At 37.5% G+C, this 15,037-nt stretch overlaps 1 protein-coding gene across 10 annotated transcripts in view; it reads left to right on the forward strand.

The window, feature by feature from the left end:
- NSUN6 (NOP2/Sun RNA methyltransferase 6) overlaps nucleotides 1-15,037 on the forward strand; it is a 31,388-nt gene that overhangs the window by 8,101 nt on the left and 8,250 nt on the right. For 9 of the 10 annotated variants that reach the window (XM_039331680.1, XM_039331681.1, XM_039331678.1 and 6 more), the window contains 6 exons: nucleotides 486-641; nucleotides 7,602-7,681; nucleotides 8,990-9,099; nucleotides 9,958-10,111; nucleotides 12,480-12,561; nucleotides 14,498-14,617. In XM_039331680.1, coding sequence (XP_039187614.1) covers nucleotides 486-641; nucleotides 7,602-7,681; nucleotides 8,990-9,099; nucleotides 9,958-10,111; nucleotides 12,480-12,561; nucleotides 14,498-14,617 — 702 coding nt within the window. Of the gene's footprint in view, nucleotides 1-485; nucleotides 642-5,405; nucleotides 5,694-7,601; nucleotides 7,682-8,989; nucleotides 9,100-9,957; nucleotides 10,112-12,479; nucleotides 12,562-14,497; nucleotides 14,618-15,037 lie in introns of those variants that run through there. The other variant, XM_039331684.1, reaches the window with a different exon arrangement.

Raw genomic sequence — 15,037 nt, forward strand, 5'->3', positions numbered from 1 at the left:
GGTTCAATTGGTCATTAGTCAAGGACTACCTGTACTTTATGACTTAACTTAGCAAGCATATGGTGGATTTCATTGTTACTTTCATGATATCTTTATGTGTGTACAGCTGGATTTATTTAATTAAATATATTTAAAAGAAAAATATTTTCAATTCTTTTGCCCACACATTCCCAGTAAAGCCAGCTCTGTAATAGTTAACATGAAGTAACAATAGAATCTTTAGTTAAAATGAATCATTCTGTCATGATTGTGAAACATCAAATGAACTTCAAGAAGAAAATTGTACTTTATAAATCCCATCTTTATCTCAATAAAGTTATTTTAATTTGTCCAAAATCTTTTTAACTTATAAATAAGTTAAACTATTTATTTAAATTTATGTTAAATATTATAAATTAAAATAACTTATAAATCTAGAATACTGTGATTATACCATAAAATGCTATTATTCTTGATTAAATCTCTTTATTTACTTTTATTTTAAGATTACAACATCTATTGGTCCACTGAAAGCAGAACAGAAATATGAATCCTTGTTAAATAACCTAGCACATCCACCAGCTTTTACTAGCGTTCGAGTAAACACACATTTGGCTTCTGTAGAATATGTAAGACATCTGTTGTCCAATGAGATCCAAAAGGTCAGTACTTTACTTCCTTTCTTTACTTCCTTATTCGTCTACTTATCAGTTAGTTGAGGATATTGGTAGTCCTTGACTTATGACCACAATTGAGCCTGGAATTTCTGCCATTAGTCGCTGTGGTTGCAAGTTAAGTCAGAGCAATTTTATGACATTTTTATGGTCATTGTTAAGCAAATCATTGCAGTTGTTAAGCATACAGTCATTAAGTGAATCCAGTTTCCCCAATGGATGATTTTTGCTATAAATTGATAAAAGTTGCAAACTGCAAGCACATGGCTGCAAGATGTTGCAGATGATCTTAAAAGGCAAGCAATTGCCAAGCACCCAAATTGTGATCCTATTGTGATCATATATCAATGATGGCAAACCTTTTAGAGACCGAGTGCCTAAAAACTGGCTCTGCCCCCGCTCCACCCCTTGCCTGCCCCTGCTCTGCCCCCCCATCCCCGCTCCGCCTGCCCACAGGACCACTCACCGCCTCCAGGACCCGCCACAGATTGCCCAGGCAGCCCAACAGCACTATGGCAGCCACAACCTCTGCCCGCACCCTGCAGCATCAACTGCATGATGGGGTGTGAGGGCAGAGTCTTGTCTACACTGCCTGGCTGCCATGTCCTTAGCTGTGCTGCTCCGTGTGGGCCATGCTTGAGGGCGAGTCTCCTTCAGGGGGGCTACTGAAGAGGAGGGGGTCATGTGGGGAGGCAAGGCTGGGGCAATGGCACGTGTGCCCATAGAGAGGGCTCCAAGTGCCACCTCTGGCACCTGTGCCATCATGTCATTCATCATTGGGACAGTGGAACAATTGCAAGTTATTTTTTTCCCTGTAATTTTGAACCATAGTTAAACATTGATCATAAGTTGAGGACTACCAGTAACTAGGGGTGCTGCATTTAAAATAAAGCCAAATTATAGGATACAATTTTAATAGAAATAATTAAAAATAATTGCAATTGCTGATGTTTTTATTTATAAGCTTTGTTGAAATATTGGGATAAGTTTGCATTTCAAAAAATCGGCAGACGTTGTATTGCTGGTATAACCTGCAAGAAATTAAATAAATTGCATATAAATTAAAGTGAGAGAAAGCAACATCAAGAGAAGGAGTAAAAAGTGATGATTTCAACTAACTTGGGCTCTAAAACCCTGCTATGGCATGCTGAGGCAGATAAGAAATGGAGTTAGATTTTATCATTGATTTTTTTAAAAAACCTGTTGCAGCCCATAAAGCAAAATTGGCTTTGCTCAATCTGTTATGCTTGATAAACCTAATTCAGGGGCCACTCAGTAGACCAAAGAGGCATTGAATTTATAATTATTTTTCTCCAGCTCCAGAATACCTTACTTTAAGGCCTAAATCTACTAGTGTAGCACAATGTGTCCCTCTGATTCAAGGATGGGATCTAAAATATCACCTCAGGAGAAATGTTTAAAATGCAAGCCTTTGCTGATAATCTTGTTTTCATAATTGAAGAACCACTACAATCAGGGACAAGGCTAATGGAAGTACTGGGTAAATATGGTGAAATAGCAGGCCTAAAGATAAATAAAAAAAACCCCAAAATGCTCATTAAGAACATGACAGAGCACAGAAAAATGAATTAGTTGATAGATTAGGCATCCAGACTACAAAGAAAATAAGATATTTAGGGATACAATTAACAGCTAGATGTGCCACACTTAAGAGAGATAATTATGATAAATTAATGGAACAGATTAAAACTGATTTAGATATCTGGACCAACCTGCAGCTTTCATTCATGGGTAGAATTGCTGTAATCAAAATGAATGTGCTACCTAAAATATTATTTTTGTTTCAGTACATACCCATCAAATTAGATAAGGAATTTTTTCGAATTTGCAATCAAACCATACTTAAATTTATTTGGCAAGGGAAAAAAGCAAGGATCAAATTAAAATTATTGCAAGATTCAAAGGAAAGGAGTGGACTTGGTCTTCTGGATTTGGAAAAATATTAACAGGCTACAGTTTTATTATGGGTTGGGGGATTGAATACAATTGAAAAACAGGAGATTATTAAGTTTGGAAGGTCATGATTTGCAGATTGGATGGCACGCTATGCTATGGGATCAGAAATACAAGGCCCACCAGTACTTCCGGAGGCATTACATTAGATGAGCGCTAATAGATGTCTGGGTTAAAATTAGACAACAAAATTATATGCAAGTCCCCAATTGGATCTCAACATTGGAAATGCATATACACCCAAAGTTTATACAATTAGGGAAAGTAATAACCTTCAAAAATGTATTAGATGAGAGAGGGGAATTGAAATCAAGGAAAAATCTTCAAGATGAAGAGATTGAATTGAAATGGTGGGCATATCTTCAATTACAATCAAGGTACAGGAAAGACAAAAAAGATTGGGGTATAAAAACAAGAGTTGATAGAGCTGGATAAGATATTATTAGGAACTGAGGATAAGATGATTAAAAGATTATACCATTACCTCTTAGATCAGGCAATATATGAAGAACAGGTTAAGGAAACCATGTTAATGTGGAGGAGGGACTTTGGCTTCAATATTGATCTGCAAACTTGACCAGAATTGTGGGAAAGAAACAGGAAAATCACCCTAGCCACTTCTTATAAGGAAAATCTCTACAAAATGTTTAATAGATGGCATTTCCCACCCACAAGGTTAGCCAAAATGGGCCCAAATCTCTCATCCATATGTTGGAAATGCAAACTGGCAATAGGGACCTATTACCATATGTGGTGGGAATGTCCTAAAGCCTGCGATTATTGGAACAAGATAAGAAAATGGTTGGAAGAAATATTAATGATGGAGATAGAGCCAAAACCAGAACTCTTTTTATTGGGCATAACTATTGAGAAATATGACAAAGAGATAGTCTATTTGATGCTACACATTCTGACTGCTGCTAGATTGGCATATGCACAAAAATGGAAGAATAAAGAAACTCCCACAGAGGAAGAAATATTATATAAAATATTATCGTGTGCCAAAATGAACAGGCCCACAATGGTCTTGTGGAAAACGAAAAAGGACTTTTACGAATTCCAAAGGGTGAAACAGAGAGGTTTATTTTTGTGCAAGGTTCAGAAGCAATTAGGACAGTGGTTCTCAACCTTTTTAATGCCGTGACCCCCAACTGGTCGTAAGTCGAGGACTACTCAACTGGTGCAGCACCGTTTGCAGAATGGGACTTTTGGCGGGCTCAGCAGGGCAGAGACAGCCTGGACAATTCCTATTGGCTTTTGAAAGCCAATAGAATTAGACTCTATTCAAGAGAGTCTATTCTATTGGCTTTCAAAAGCCAATAGAATAAAAGGGAGTAGCACAGCTAAGGAAAAGGGGGAAAAATGGCAGACTGTGTTGTTTGGCGACCCCCGTGAAATGGCCGTTCGACCCCAAATGGGGTCCCGACCCACAGGTTGAGAACCACTGAATTAGGAGATAGGCAATTCTGAACAGGGGGTCAGTTCCAAACTACAATCTTTATAGCTCTCCCTTTCTAAGGAACAAAGGGAGTATTCATGGAATCTTACATTGTATATGGAATCTTACATTGTATAACATTCAGTTAGTTTCTCACATGTTAGGTTCATTTCTCATGGGAAGGCAATGATGGCAGTTTTACTTATACAATGTTTCTAAATATGCATTAGGTCAGTTAACATAGCTTTGCTAACACAGCTTTCTTCCAGGAATTATGCAGACACATCATTTTGCTTTTAGTGATTTTTTTTCATTATCATTATTATTATTATTATACTTTATTCATTTTTATTCTATGTTATTCTATTTCATTCCACTTTAATGGAACTGAAGGACAAGAGTGGATTAGAATACTTCGAAATCTGGGACAAATTTTTCTATTGGTGAGAACAAAGGAGGTCTGTTCGGGGTTACAGATTAGTGTTAAGATAGAAATGTATATAATTTTAGGTTAGTAAATAGAGAAATGAATTAGGTATTGTATAAAAATATATATATGTACTTATAAAGATAAAGAATTAAATGTAAGTAGAGAATCAATTTGTTAGAAATGTGTATACTGAAATGTCAAGTCATGTCCAATCTTTTCTTTTTTTCTTTTTTAATAGTATTATAAATAAAACACTTTTTTTTAAAAAAAAAATATCACCTCAGAACTTTTTTCTTCTTTTTAAAACAATGATCCTTATCTTTGTTTCAGAGAACATTTATTCTGTATTATCTGATCTGCAAAGCAGATAGTTATGTAATGCCGCTATATATGCTTTGGCAAATCCTGTTTGTTTCTCTAGAGTAGTGGTTCTCAACCTTTCTAATGCCGCGACCCTTTAATACAGTTCCTCATGTTGTGGTGACACCCAACCATAAAATTATTCCAGGGTCATGTGATCACCTTTTGCAACCTTTGCAAGCAAAGTTAGTGGGGAAACGAGATTCATTGAACAACCATATTACTAATTTAATCTCTCTCCCTCTTTCTGTCTCTCTCTCTCTCTCCCTCTCTTTCTCTCTCTCTCCCTTTCTCTTTCTCTCTCTCCCTTTCTTTCTCCCTCTCTGTCTCTCTTTCTCTCTCCCTCTTTCTCTCCCTCTTTCTCCCTCTTTCTCTCCCTGTCTCCGTCTTCCTTTCTCTCTCTCCCTCTCTTTCTCTTTCTCTCTCTCTCCCTCTGTCTCCCTCTTTTTCTCTCTCCCTCTCTCTCCCTCTCCTCTTTCTCTCTCTCCTCTCTTTTTCTCTCTCCCTCTCTCTATTTCTCTTTCCCTCTTTCTTTCCCTCTCTCTATTTCTCTCTTCCTCTCAAAGATCCTTAAAATCCTTAAAAGTTATGCTTGGGTGGAAGACTTTTTCTTTTACAGATGGGGCAGGTGGGTCTGACATTCGTGGGCAGGCCGGATCCTGCCTGCCAAGCCGCCACCTCCCCATCGCCCTCCACAGCAACCGGCTCCCTTGCCAGACCTCCCAACTGACAAGCACAAGTTTGGCAGTCGTCAGCTGACGGGCACAGAGTTCGGCGCTGCGGTGGCCTCTTCGCCGTCCTCACCGGCCAAAGCGTTGCCGGATGTTCCAGCTGACAGGTGCAGGTCTGGGGATCATCAGCTGACGGGCACAGGAGATTGGCACTGCGGCAGCCTCCCAATCGCCTGCTTCCTAGGCTGGAGCAGTTGCCAGGGCTTGCATGGTCACTGGCGGCAGGGAGCGAGTCAACGACCACTGGGGACCACACCAGAGGTCCTGTGCCATTGAGGCTTGAGGCATGGAAGTGCCATGGGAGGCGGCAGGACGGGGGATGGATTACCTGCATCCTGCCAGCCGAATTCTGGAAGCCTGAATGAAGAATTTAGGGGGTGTTGAAAGGGAGACAGACTGAGGACTGTATTAAGACCATAGATGGCTGCGTAAGGAGAGTGGAAGGGAGGCGAATTTGGGATGGAGCAGAAAACACAGGGGGAGGCATTAGGAAATAAGCACCAAGGTACATGGTGCCTTGCAAGGGATTCCCGAGTGTTCTGTAATTGTTTTTCCTCTCTCCTCTGTGCGAGAAAAACTTTTGTGGTGTAAATCTGAAACCAGATTTGTGAGGTAGCGCAGGAAAGGCGAGGACAAGCTTGGTGTTTCCTCTCTCCCAATCCCCTTTCTCTTCTTCATCCCCTTCCCCGGCCTGCCTGCAATCTGAGTTCGTGGCTCCGTGGCTTTTCTTTGCTTAGCCTAACCAAGCTTTCTTCTGCCCACCCTGTTTCCGGGAGCACCAAGGAGGTACAGCAGAAACACATGAATTGGGATTGTGATGCCCTTGGGAAGCTGGTCATGCTTTGAACCTTAGGAGAGGAGGAGGAATCCCTTCCTCCTTCCCTCCCTCTCTCCCTGCCAAGTCCCCGCAGGCTTGACATAAACGGGCAGGGGAGGGGTCAAGGACAACGTGTGGGGCGGCAAAGGAGACCAGCGGCCAGTGCTGTTCTACCTGGTAGCGTGGGTGTCGGCTTCGTGGGCATCCTGAATAACAGCTGAGCAGCTCCAACTTCTGGCCGCCAAACAGCTGAGTCCTCTGGGAGGCAATGTGAGGCTCTGAGGGGTATCACAAGCTCACGGGGGGGGGGAGAAGGAAAAAAAGATGGAAGAGAGTGAGGCTGCAACAGAGAGAGCGGTGTCTTGGTTCCTAAGACCATTGGAAATATGTGTTTTCCGATGGTCTTAGGCAACCCCTGTGAAAGGGTCGTTCGACCCCCAAAAGGGTCGCGACCCACAGGTTGAGAACCACTGCTCTAGAGATAAATAAATAATGGACATTTCAGCATCTAGAGGGAGTCAGTGCAAAATAAGAATATGTTTAGAGTCAGCTTATGCTAAAGTTTTCCTTAGTAGGGTAACATACAATGAACAGGGAAAATAATTAGTATTGTGATTTTTTTTAAAAAAAAGAAATGCAACTACGTTATTGCTTGCATTCCATTCCTTTATCATGCATTGTTCATTTTGTTGTTAGATATATCTGGATCATTAAGTCTATCCTAAACAAAGCTACTCAGCAGCATGCTATTTCTGTGCTTGCTAATAATGTAAGAGCAAATCATTCCTTCAACTGTTCCTGAAATGACCTAGAATGTGTTATAAAACCCTTTCTTTCAGATATCCTTATGCACTTCGTGAATTTCTGTAGAGAGAGGAACTTTGTCCAAATAAGTTTTTTCACAAGTGCATTGGGCAAATCTCCACAGTATAATTCCCTTTGTAAACCTACTTATTTTGGGTAGGACCTGAAACAGATTAATGTATCCTTGAATTCTGAAAGGAGGCATGTCATTGCAAGTTGTACAGTGGTGATATCCACTGGGGGATCAAAATCTGCATGATACTGACTCTCTTGTAGACTCTGATATTATATACAGTACAGTCTCTACTTATTTGATCATAAATATTCCTGTCTACTGAAAATGTTTAGAGATTATGAATATTATAACTATAATGTACTTGTTTTCAATTTACAGCAATATGAAAGTCTTAGTGTTCCAGTTCTACAACATCCAGAACTTCCTGACATCTTACTTATTCCTGTTATTGGACCCAGGTTTGTGTTCTTTTGTTTGAGTGTGTGTGTTTGAGTTGGTTGGTCAAGCATTGATAGACCAATCCTAAATTTGAATATACAGATGATACTTTAAAAAGATATGTCCATTATCACTGCTTATCAATATGGAATTAATAATATTCATTATGAATGAATATTAACATATTCATTTAAATCATAATTTGATATGAAGGAGATGAATTGCAGCACATCTGAGCTTATGTGTTTGTCCTCCATGGATGATCCCTCACATTTCTTTGATAAAATCTGATAAGCAGTTTCAAGCAGGCCAGATTCACACCGTGATTTACATATCTTTTGCATGCTCAGACAAAAGATAAACCAAAGATAAACTCACAGTATTGGAAAATTTTTATCCTATTTAAAACAGCTATTTATTTATCAATAACTTGGGTTTCTTTAATAATTATCTCTCTACTGGAAAATGAAAGAAAGCATAGTGGAAATTTCTTTCCCTAGAATGTCAGTTTTAATATTTAATATTTATTATGCCTGCCTGCTGTGGTGCATAATAGGGAAAAATGGCAATTACTAGTGATTTGCAGAACTTTGGATTGGACTGTGAAGAAGCACTTCAGAACACAAAGGACCATCCAGTCATTAAAGCACCTCAATCTTTTTATATGATTACTTGACTGTCATATAGAGATTCTGCAAACAGATATAGCTGCTGTAATAAGTCTCAGGTCCTGTGTTTGGTTTACTATGTGTTTTGAAGCAGCAGTCCCCAACCTTCCTGGTTCCACAGACCATTGGGGGGAGGAGGGCATGGTTTTGCATGCTCAATCTAAATCCCACACATGCACAAATGAAGCTTCATGTGCTCGCCTGTTGCTTCTGCAGCCCGGTTCCCCACAGGCTGCAGACATGTACAGGTCCACAGCCCAGAAATTGGGGGCCCCTGTTCTGAAGCATCTTCACTCAATCAAAACAGGAGCTCTATGTAGGCCTAATGATTATATTTCAGAAATCTAGAAACAGATTATATTTGATTAATTATCAATAATGTGTCCTATCTAAATGTTCTACTTTTTAAAGAACTCCTTAGTTTTATGAAACATGTATTTACATTCTTTAATGTGGCTTTTACATACAATTATTATAAGCTGCAACTTTGAAATTGAAAGGCTGTAAACGAAATTAAAAAGCTAGAAAGCAAATGCACTACCAGTAAATAGGAAAAAAAAAAACTTAGCTGTGGGTGGGAGTGGAATGTGGTCAAGTTAGCTTTTCTTTTGAATAATATTAATAAGCTAACTTTATTTAAGTATCATTGTTCTCTTGCAGAAAGGATATGCAAAGATTGTCAAATGAAGTTATTGTTGATGCACAGTGTGGAAGTGCGGTGCTTCGTGGAGCACATGTTTATGCTCCTGGGATTATATCTGCTTCAAAATGTAAGAGTGATTGTGTGTGTTTAATAAATACTTTTTATTATGGCCATTGTCTAGAATTGCAGACAAAAATAAGTTAAAAATAAAGTAAAAACAAAATAAGATAAAATATTACAATAGTGGGTGGGTTCATCAAAGTCTGCTTAATTTTACAGGCAGCATAACAAAATTTAGCTACATTCAAGGAGACTGACTCATACTGCTGTTTTCCCAGCTGTTTTAAGTGGGAAAGAAGTTATAAGATGGGTCCTTTAGTCTTTATAGAGGGTACAAGTAGCAGGAATGAGCTGTAGTTTCAACATCTCTAGCCCACAGGAGCACAGTCTCAAATTATAGAAGATTTTGTGTGTGTTTATAGTACATATATATACATATAGAAATTAGAAAACTGTTAACATATGCTTTTCCTTTGTTAATATACCTTTCATCTTGTTATGTATTTTTATATTTGTATCCTACTGTGATGCATCCTGGGCAGCTAGGCTCCAAGTTCTTTATCAGAGCTTTATCATGATCCCATTTTCATATCCTGATTTAGATGACTGGTTCAGTCAAAATGTTCTACTGTCCCTCCCTTCTCCTTCCATAATCTGCTAGCCTATAATGTTAGAACATTCATATTTCTTGAGGATTAAACATTAGGACGTATTTCTTTAAAAATTATGCAAAACATTGCCAAGTTTACATCTGGAATAGCCATCAGTGATGTTTTTCCAGAGCTTATCTTGACTCAAGCACATTCTTTTAGACACAGGGGGTTCAAGTATGTGGACTCACAAAATCCCCAGTGAATGTCTGGATCTGTGTTCTTAAGCCAAGGAAAACAAAATCCAAAGATGTCTCTCCCTCTTTTTTCCCCAGCCATGAAACCTGGCAGTGTGGTTTCTGTGTACTCTGATATTGAAGGGAAATGCAAAAGAGGAGCCAAAGAGTTTTCCGGGAATAAAGTTTTCATTGGAAATGGGATTTCAGAACTGAGCCGCAATGAAATATTTACTTCTAATAGCCCATTGAAGTAAGTCAGAAGTGTATAATCATGGTTGAAAATCTGTCCCAAATTGCTTATTTTAGTAGAAAGCTACAGCTATTTGTAAATCATCTCACTGTCCAACTAATTTTATTTTTGAACACATTGAAAGTATGTATACTTTAGTCCAAATTCCTGTTGGGTTTATTTCTCCAATGTTGAGGGTTTTCAACAACACTTTTGAATCTGAATCTGCCTGTTCTGAAATTCTGAAAAAATGTGGTACTGATGTTAAAATCCAAGATGACAGTTTCAGTAATACATATTTATCCTTTGATAAACACCTTTGTAGCTTTTTATGCTTTATGGAGTTGTCCTCGGTCTTCTTGGTTTCCAGTTTTGGTGTTCAAATATGAAACATACCATTGCAAGAGGATATGGTTGGGTTTATCTTCTTTTTGATGAGCTTTCCAAAATGTTTGGATTGGAAATAGAGGATCAGGATGCTGAATTAAACAGCCTTTTGGTTTAAACATCAGTGCGAAAGTATGGATTTGGATTTCAGTTGAAAAGTTCCTTGCTTAGTCAAATAAATTATTCTCGGGTACCATCAGAAACCAAGAAATCTCATAGGAACTAGTCTTTGATAGTTCTATAGGTTCATTAAGGACATGGCTAGATTAAACAATTATTAAAATTGTTTTACTTTTTATATTATTAAAATTAATAATTAAAAATGATGGTAGAGTACAAATGGAAGATTTTCTTTACTAGCAAACAATAACATTTGAGTATGGTAAGGCCTGAATAAAAAAAGAGCCAGATGATAGCCATGTAGTAGGGCAGTCAAATAAGTTTATGGTAGCAAAAAATTGGAAGGCAGTTCATAAAAGCTTGTGCTTTTTAATAAAATGAGTTGGAAAAAGTGGTATTAAACTCTTTCCAGGGGTACCCGATTACTATTACATGACCGGTTAAATGGTTACACATTAATAAACATTTGTAAAGATTATCAAAAGTTAAATATACTGTAGTTATTCACAAATTATATGTATTGAATTTATTCAGAATTTTTTTATTCAAGATGTAGCTCTGGAGCAATTGTATTATTTAAAAAGGTTTGGGACATTACTTGAGTCATTCTATATTTTTCAGCTAAATTAATAAATGTATCAGGAATAATCTATGCCTCACTGATGACTAGTCAGATTGCAACAGTTCAGTCTGTCCCTATTTATGGTGTTATGACTATTCTGCCCAGTATGAAGCATTTACTCATGTTCATTGCAGTTATTTATCAATTAACATCAATTAGCAACAATTAATTTGTACTCCCCCCTTTTTTGCTTTCTTTTTTTTAATCTTAGATTATTGAACTATTCAGTCAAACAAGTCTTTAAAAAACTTTCTTTGCAATAAGTGGTTATTTTCTTCCGACTTATTTTCTTGCAGATGTTTCATTACCCATACTAGGTAATAGCAACAATGCTAGTCTGCAAGGAAGCATCTGCAAGAAAACAAGCAAGCTCAGAGAGCACCAAAGACCCCCCCCCTCACGTCAACCCTGAGCTACAAATATTTTCTTTTATTTTCTCTCAGCTATGTTGATATCTTTAGTCTTGGAAAGTGGAACCACTCTGAGTGATTAGAAATTATAGTATTGATTTATCCTATCTAACACAATTATTTTCATGTTATATTGTTGACTTGAAAAGGACTTCCACAGAAATGTAAGAAGAGGTAAAACAGTCTACAAAAAATAAGAATTAGGAATTTCCTTAGAGGGCTACAAATAGATATTGATCTGGAATTGATATGGACTCTAAGTAACAATAGTTTTAATCATCATCATTTGCACCCCACTTTTCTCTTAGAGCTCAAAGTAACTTTTCCAATATTTTTTCTGATTCTTAATGCTATATGGATTCTGTAGGTTTTATTAGGCTCAGTGACTGACTACGTTTTATGCATTGGATTATTTAATATATAGGAAATAATTTTAATGCTTTAATGATACAGAAACAACATTTTTAGAAATCTCACAAGAATTTCCCTAAAGATCTTGAATAATATGTTGGTGAGAGCATTCAGTACAATTATACAAATCAACCAACTAAACTGCAAGCCACATTCCTATGGAAGAAAATTATTTTGATATTATTAACAGTGACAGCAGTCTGTTTTGAATTAAGTCACACATAACAAACCCATCTGAGAAAAAAAAATATACTGTTGAAAATATATGGATTCAAAAGGCTTATCCTCTAATTAATTTTCCTGAAAGTAAAAACAGAATGTGTTAAATTAATAGCATATATTATCTGATAGCCCCTAATAAGTATTGTACAATTAAATAATGTCAAACTAGAAATGAGGAACAGACAATTTATTCATATTCCTGTGTTATGCCTTTCAGAGGGCTGGGAATAAAAATGACTGAACCAATTTACCATAGTCCCTCATTTGACAATATGTTATCCAGTTACATATTTTTACAGGTATGTTATATTCCAAATAAATGCTATTTTCTGAACATTAGGGTTTTAATACATTCATGGGATCAAGTATAGTAGCTGGATTCGCATACACTACTAAACCATAGCCATTGCTTAGATCAGGGGTAGACAACCTTGGCTTTTTTATAACTCATGGACTTCAACTCCCAGAATTCCTGAGCCAGCATGGCTCAGCATGGAAACCTCTCCATTTCTCCTCAGCATGGCTGGCTCAGGAATTCTGGTAGTTGAAGTCCATGAGTCAAGGTTGCCTACCCCTGGCTTAGATATTATAGTGGTATGGCTGAATTCCTACCTCATGTGAGCCAGAAATACACATGTCATGTAAATTAATAGAATTGAGTTTTGAATAAAAACCTTAATTTGAAATCCAAATGCATTTATGATCAGGTTGTTGCATTTTTATATTTGATATATTTTATTGGGAGCAAGCTGGATTTCCATTTTCTATAGTGCTTCTTGAAGTGCTGTAGTGTTTAGGATTTCTTTTTTCATTCCAGTTCAAGAATTCAGGAAAGTATATCCAGTTCATTATGATGTTTTTTTCCAAGGTTTACTTGCAGAAAACATCAGGGTTGGGAAGTCTACTTCTCCAATCCTTGTTGTAAAAATCACTTTCTGGAGAAAAGTAGAATAAAGTATTTAATACATTGTTACTGTTGTTGTGTCATTTGTACATTTAAAATAACAACAAGACATTTCCCAATTTATTGTGTTCCCATCTAAAGTACTATATTTCACAAGTAAAAGCCAGGTGTTAATTTTTAAAAAATATTAACCTCACAACATAATCCAACCAAGTTTACTAAGAAGTTCATTTTCAGTATCAGTAAACCCTACTAAAATATTGTTGGTGTAATGTTTGATTCTCTCAATGCCTGGCATCCAACAGGATTTTGTTTCACATGTTACTTGTTTTAAATGCTTTTAATTCAAAATGAATAGGAAGCACTCATCCTGCAAAAATCAAGCATCACTCTTTTATTATTTCTAACAATTCCTTTGAGTCTCATCTAGCCTCTATAGGCAGACTTAGAAAATGAAAAAGGGAATGGGCGCATCCCAAGACTAGGGATGGAAGTATGGTGAGGGAGGGAGGAAAAGAGGGTAGAGAATGAGAGAGGCTAGAGCAGTGATGGCAAGCCTTTTAGAGACCGAGTGCCCCAAAACTGCCCCACCCCCGCCCACCTCACCCTACCTCCGGAGTCTCCTTCAGGGGGCTGGTGTGGAGGGGGCTGCAGGGCGTTGCGTGGGCGACAGCATGTGTGCCTAGAGAGGGCTCCGAGTGCCGCTTCTGGCACTCGTGCCATAAGTTCACCACCACTGGGCTAGAGAATATGAGGAACAGCCTTACCAGACTGAAGTATTCCATATTCCCCACATCAATGATTTTGTTTAGGTGCCTCTCTTATATGCTTAAATTCTCAGTTATGCCTATTCATATTTTATCTACCAATTAAGAGCAAGAATATCTACCTGCCATAAGTGCTTGGATTTGGAACAATATATTTGTTTATTAAACATTTATATCACTGCATCTTGAGAAACTCAGAGGTTTACAAGGTATAATGTGACAGAGAAACACAGTTACAGCTGCCCAACAAAGAACAGCATTATACATTAAAAGCAATAAAATAAGGATAGGAGCTAACCATAGGAGTCAAATGGTTGTCTACCCATCACAAGCTCTGAGGAATAGCTTTTCCTGGTCAAAAGATGCTTGGTTTTTAATATTTACAATTTTTTCAGACAACCAAGTAACTTTAATTTGGGATGATTATTTAGAGAATTAGAATAAGTATTCATGCACAGTTTAGATTCTTAGGAGAAGAAAGGTCAGGCATAGATTCAGAAAACTATTTCAGTATTTTTGTGATCTCTGGGTTATTAAAATATTTTTTACTACTTCCTTTGCTAGAATTTGCCTTCATCAATTGTGAGTTATGTTTTAAATCCTCAATCTGGACAGAGAGTCTTGGACATATGTGCTGCTCCTGGGGGCAAAACTACCCACCTTGCAACATTAATGCATGATGAGGTGAGTGTCCCTCCCTCCCTCCCTCTCTTTCCCTTCCTTCCTTCCTTCCTTCCTTCCTTCCTTCCTTCCTTCCTTCCTTCCTTCCTTCCTTCCTTCCTTCCTTCCTTCTTTCTTCAAAGAAGCTTGCTTGTATTTTACTAACATAGCTTATTTCACACATTGACTGAAATTCACGGATAATTCAAAATTGCATAGCATTCATACTTGAATTTTATGTATGTTTTCTAATGAAATAAGCTGTACAGACTCACTAAAGGGACATTGATCTTGCTGAGTTACCACAAATCTACTAATCCAAGCAATAAATTGCTAAGTGAAAATAGGTGCTTTTCTAAGTTATGCTCAGAAATATGTGAGGGGTATACATTTAATTAAAATTAAATGGGTTTAAATTCAGTTTCTGTCCTAATCAGTCTTTTT

Source organism: Crotalus tigris, unplaced genomic scaffold (assembly GCF_016545835.1).
Source record: "Crotalus tigris isolate CLP2741 ecotype Arizona unplaced genomic scaffold, ASM1654583v1 scf7180000024437.13266115, whole genome shotgun sequence".
Classification (NCBI taxonomy): Eukaryota; Metazoa; Chordata; class Lepidosauria; order Squamata; family Viperidae; genus Crotalus; species Crotalus tigris.